General features: G+C 49.5%; 1 protein-coding gene across 1 annotated transcript in view; it reads left to right on the top strand.

The window, feature by feature from the left end:
- LOC116988866 (solute carrier family 13 member 5-like) overlaps window positions 1-5,707 on the top strand; it is a 49,674-nt gene extending 43,967 nt beyond the window's left edge. The window contains exons 11-12 of the mRNA XM_033045858.1: window positions 2,422-2,559; window positions 5,400-5,707. Of these exons, the coding sequence (XP_032901749.1) occupies window positions 2,422-2,559; window positions 5,400-5,528 (267 nt within the window). The 3' untranslated portion in view covers window positions 5,529-5,707. The remainder of the gene's footprint in view (window positions 1-2,421; window positions 2,560-5,399) is intronic.
- The last annotated feature ends 293 nt before the right edge of the window (window positions 5,708-6,000 follow it).

Genomic DNA, 6,000 nt, shown 5'->3' on the forward strand with positions numbered 1-6,000 from the left:
GACAGATGCTGCCCGACCTGCGAAGTAAATACCACGGCTCGTCCCATTTACCCATATTTGGCTTATCTATATTACTAAAAGTCTGATATTGACTGCTTTAGGTCCACTGTGCTGCGATTTCCGAGAGAACGCTGCCACCTACGGCCGTCATTTTTGACCACCTCACTTAGAACCCCCTTTCGCCTTCCGGGACCGGAGGATTTTTCACATCGATGAAAAATCAGAGAGATATTAATGTTTTTAAAAAAATTGCCATTCTCTCTACTGCTGCCGCTGGCGGCATGGGGGAGGGACTATAAAACCCGGAAGTGTAGTCCCTCACTCAGTCTCTGCCAGACCCAGGAAGTGAGAGGGTCACGGCTCTCTGAGCTGCGAATAACACTGAACGCACGTCTACTCCACGGTGAGTCCCCTCGATGTGGCTGTAGAGTGGCTGCAGCCCAGTTGTTTGCCTCGCCTTTTTAACAAGTTTGTGTTCACAAAATGAATTTTGGTTGTCAGGTGGCTATGAAAAAGTTACTTTTATAACTACTAAACAGGTTCGCTTCTTAATAAACAGACACCACACAAACTGTTTGGTAGACCAGTTCAAAACTTTACTTACTATCGGCCGATGGAAGGGAGGGAGAACTCCAGTCAAGTGAGCAATTACAGACACTTCACCGTCTTCATCCACCTCTCTGAACAACAGAATTACATCGCATTATATAGTGTTTCTTTGTCACCTTAGCACATTCCACAGACATTAGTCATGGTCAGAGGTACAGGAAAAGGCATCACATCAAAGGCATTTTGTCACAATCCCTTAGATCAGTCTAGCTTTTCCTCTCTTGTCACCTCCCTCATAAACAGGACACTTGGTTTACGACATCTTGCTTCAAAGAGATCAATCTAGCTTCTCTCTCGTCACCTCCTCCCTCATAAACAGGACACTTGGTTTACGACATCTTATTTCAAAGAGATGACTCTAGCTCCTTCTCTGCTTGTCACTTGGGAGACAATGTTATAGTATTTATTATCTCACACACCGCAACCTGAGGCAAGCCTAATTTGAGACTAAATATAAGCTGTAAGCTAGCCCAGAAGCCAATTTAATATCTTCTTATATTTTTAACTAAAATTCGGCTTCATCAGCTGCAGCTCAATTGTTTGCCTCGCCTTCTTAACAAGTTTGTGTTCACAAAATGAATTTTGGTTGTCAGGTGGTTGCAGCCCAATTGTCTGCCTCGCCTTTTTAAAAAGTTTGTGTTCACAAACTGAATTTTGGTTGTCGGGTGGCTGCAGCCCAATTGTTTCCCTCGACTTTTTAGAAAGTTTGTGTTCACAAAATGAATTTTGGTTGTCAGGTGGCTACAGCCCAATTGTTTGCCTCGCCTTTTTTTTTAACAATTTTCTGATCACAAATTGAATTTTGGTTGTCAGGTGGCTGCAGCCCAATTGTTTGCCTCGCCTTTTTAAAAAGTATGTGTTCACAAAATGAATTTTGGTTGTCAGGTGGCTGCAGCCCAATTGTCTGCCTCGCCTTTTGAAAAAGTTTGTGTTCACAAAATGAATTTTGGTTGTCAGGTGGCTGCAACCCAATTGTTTGCCTTGGCTTGGCTTTTGAAATCGTTGCCACAGTTGGATGCCAGCCCAAGAATCCATTCGGTCCACAATGTCTATACTAGCCCTCTGGAAACCAGTACCTTTGGCCCGCAACACCATACTAGCGCAACAGACAGCTCCCCCACTGGCGTGCAATATTGGAATTGGTGGAGAGGTGGAATATTGCGTTGGTGACCAGCCTCCCGTGTGATGCTGGGACCCAACGGGTCCCACTTAGTCTAGTATCCTTCTAAACCTTTCCTATCCATATACCTGTCCAATTGTCTTTTAAATTATGTTCTTCGATCTATCTCCTCTGGCAACTCATTACATTTCCCCACTACTCTCAGTGAAAAAATTATCCTGCTTGTCACCTGGAACATTGGAGGGGGGACCTGATAATTATGAGGTGTAGATAGGATAGGCAATCAGAACCTTTATCCCAGTATGGAAATGTCAAGGACTAAAGGCAACAACATTAAGGTGAGAGGGGTAAAGTTTAAATGAGATGCGTGGGCAGGTTTTTTACCCTGAGGGTGGTGTGTGCCTGGAACGCGCTGCCAGGGGAGGTAGTGGAGGCAGATACGATTGAGGGGTTTAAGAACTAAGACACAAAATGCTGGAATATCTCAGCGGGACAGGCAGCATCTCTTGAGTGAAAGAATGGTGACGTCTCGAGTCGAAACTCTTCTTCAGACTTGGATAGGCACATGGTATGCTGGGAATGGAGGGATAGGGAGGCAAGGCAGAGATTAGTTTAACTTTACATCATGTTCGCCGAAGGGCCTATTCCTGTGCTGTACTGTTCTATGTTCTAAGCTGTGCTCCCCCTGACAGGCCGTCATGATCAAGTTGAACCCTCTCTACGTCATGATCCCAAGTACCCTCAGCACCTCCTTCGCCTTCATGTTGCCAGTGGCCACTCCGCCCAACGCCATTGTCTTCTCCTACGGCCACCTCCGGGTGACCGACATGGTGAGCGTGGAGGGCGGGGGAGGGGGGGAGGGGTGGTGGGTGGTGCGGGGGGAGGTGGGAGGGGGAAGGGTGGTGGGAGGGGGATGGGGAGGGGCAGTTGGAGGGGAGGAGTGGGAGAGACAGTCGGAGTGGGGGGGAGGGGCGGTGGGGCAGTGAGAAATGGGGGGCAATGGAGGGGAGAGGTGGTGCGAGGGCAAGGGCAGTGGGTGGGGAAGGAATGGTGGTAGCAGGAGGGCGGTCAGTGGAAATGTGGTGGGAGGAGAAGGGGCTGTTGGAAGGGTGGGGTGTTGGGAGTGGGAGGAGCGGTGAGAGAGTGTGGGGTGGTGGGAGGGGAAGGGGTAGTGGGTTGGCAGGATACTTCTCCTTGCACTCCTTAGAACATGATGAGTTAGAACCTCAAACATCACAGGGAGAAGGTGGGAAAATGGGGTTGAGAGGGAGAAATAGATCAGCCATGATCGAATGGTGGAGCAGACTCGATGGGACAAATGGCCTAATTCTAACTATGTTATAGTCCAACATAGAACTTCACAGCATCAGAGCCCTGTGTTTGTTCATGAACTGTCCGCGTGGAGTTTGCATGTTCTGCCTGAGACCATGTGGGTTCCCTTTGGGTGTTTCCCCCACCATTTCAAGGGGCAGCATAGGATGGGCAATAAACGCTGGTCCAGATCCCAATAACCAATAGAATAAATGAGGTTCATTTCACCTCATCCCCCAACACTCCCTCCACCTCCTTTTCACCCTCCCTCTTCAATCCCTAGAGAGGGAGGGGTGGTAGAGAGGGAGGGGGGTAGAGAGGGAGGGGGGTAGAGAGGGAGGGGGGTAGGGAGGGAAGGGGGGTAGAGATGGAAGGGGGGGGTAGAGATGGAAGGGGGGTAGAGATGGAAGGGGGGTAGAGGGAGAGGGAGGGGGAGAGGCAAAGAGGAATGGGGTTAGAGGGAGGGAGGGGGTAAGAGGGAACAGGAGGGGATAGAGTGGGGGGGAGGGAGGGTTGAGAAGGAGAGGGAGGGGCGTAGAGAGGGAGTGGGGTAGAGAGGGAGAGTGAGGGTAGATAGCGAGGGGCATCTCCATCTCCCTCCTCCACCGCTCCCCATCTCCCTCCTCCACACTCTATCCCCATCTCCCTCTACCACCCCACTCCCCACCCTATCTCCCTCCTCATTTCCCTCATCATCCTCCCATTCCCTGCCCCAGGACCTACCCAAGTCGTAGAGCAGCGCCAGGGCAAGGAAGTCGGCCTGGTTCTTGTACTCAGCCCGGCCCTGGCTGTGGACTCCAGCCGTCAGCTCAGCCGCCACCTGGGTTATAGTGCGACTTCATCTCCGGGCTCGTCCCTGACCACAGACCCAGGCTCGTCCTTGGTTCCAGTGGCGGCTTTATTTTCGGCCCCGGTCACGGCTTTATTTTCAGCCCCGGGCTCGGCGCTCCAGCACCTCCCTCCCCACCGGGCATCGGGCACCGGCAACCACCGCCACACGATCACTGAAATGCCCTCTCGGAGTGTCCCGTCCTGCCTTACAAGCGCATTGTGACGTTACTCGGGGTTTTTTTCCAAAATGGGTGAGTTTTCGGACTGTTTTTAAAACTTTAAATGTTTGCTGGCAGCTCATTCACTCATGGCTGGCGGGCTGGCAGTTGACTCACGGCTATTCCTTGAAATGCCACTTCAGGCAGGGTGCAAGGCCACCAAACTCAAGTGCAGTTTCATGCCACTTCAAGCAGGTGCAAAGCCACCAGATTCAAGACCGCTTTTCAAAAAGGCAACACCCGCTTTTCAAAAAGGCAACACCTGCTGTTCAATAAGGCAACACCTGCTTTTCAATAAGGCAAAAAACACTTTTGCATTTTCAAACCAAAAACAGCTTTTGCATTTTCAAACCAAAAACAGCTTTTGCATTTTCAAACCAAAAACAGCTTTTGCATTTTCGAACCAAAAGACCGCTTTTGCATTTTCGAACCAAAAAACACAATTGCATTTTCAAACTACATTTTCAAACCACATTATGGGTACTGACAGGTCAGTAAAACCACTCACAGTTTAGCAGACGTGTGTGGACTTGTGGGTGGAGCACCAAGACAAATTCCTTGTATGTGAATACTTGGCTAATAAACTTACTTACTTACTTCAGTATTATTCACAGCTCAGACAGAGAGCTGTGACCTCTCCCTCCCCCATCTTGCAGCGAACTGAGGCACGTCCACACTTCCGGGTTTTATAGTCCCTCCCCTCTCCCACCAGAAGGGGCATGGCCTTCATGGCATTGACAGGAGGGAGAATCTCACCATTTTTTAAACATTAATAAGTATTTTATTTTTCATTGATGGCAAAAATCCTCTTGTCCTGCGCAGCGGAGGTGGACTCTGAGTAAGATGGCCAAAAATCACAGCTGTAAGTGGTAGCGTTTTTTCTAAAATCAATATGCAGTGCAAACAGGAAGTGGTCGAGATCAGAGTTTTAATTATATAGACAATACAAAACAATACCAAATAAACCCACCACCATAATATAAAATTACCCAATTATCTAAAACAAATATTCTTAAATGTCACATTCCTAAACAAATGTATTACAATCCATGTAAAGGATATATTCCACCTCCCTGCGGTCCAGGAAATCCCCCAGGGTACCCGTGGACAGCGCACGTTCCCTTTCTAATACTACCCGGGCGCGGACATAAATCTGGAAAAAGGGCACGCAGCCGGGCTCAGGCAGAGCTCTCTTCTGCCTGAAGCCATGACTCGCTGATGGTCAGCTTGGCCAGGCCTAGGAGCAACCCAACCAGGTTATCTTTAGCCCTAGGGAGGGCAGATGTTAACGAGTATTTACCTTTGTTCAGGTCAAGGCGGGGTTTGTTCTCAACGTGGTCAGTGTGGTGTCGGTCACCGTGGCCATCAACACCTGGGGCCGTCTCATGTTCCATCTCGACACCTTCCCCGCCTGGGCCAACGTCACTGACTTCTCGTGACCGGTAGCAGGGAGACGGCTGCCGTGGACGTCACTATCCGCCAGGTGCTGCCGACGGTCTGGTTAATGGCGGGAGACCCGGGGACAAGGCTACGTGGAGCGTGTGGATGGTGGTTGGTGTGGAGTGTCTCGACTCACTGTCAGTGCTTGAATTTACATGAATAAAACAAAGTTAGTGCACACGGGCATGTCTGTCAGCCTGCAATCCTCTCGCTGCATTTCACACATCCATGATTCATCGAATGATGCAGCATAGAGGCATGCTCTTCAGCCTACCCAGCCCATGCTGACCATCGATCATCCATTTAGTTAAACCACTTGTGCCTCCATGTACTCACACAATTTATAGAGGGCCAATTAACATACATACCTGCACGTCTTTGGAATGTGGGAAGAAACCTGAGCACCCGGACGAAACCTATGTAGTCTGTCTCACAGCACCAGTGACTCTGGTTCGATTCTGACCTCATAAA

The sequence above is a fragment of the Amblyraja radiata genome, chromosome 28 (assembly GCF_010909765.2).
Source record: "Amblyraja radiata isolate CabotCenter1 chromosome 28, sAmbRad1.1.pri, whole genome shotgun sequence".
In the NCBI taxonomy this organism is placed as follows: domain Eukaryota; kingdom Metazoa; phylum Chordata; class Chondrichthyes; order Rajiformes; family Rajidae; genus Amblyraja; species Amblyraja radiata.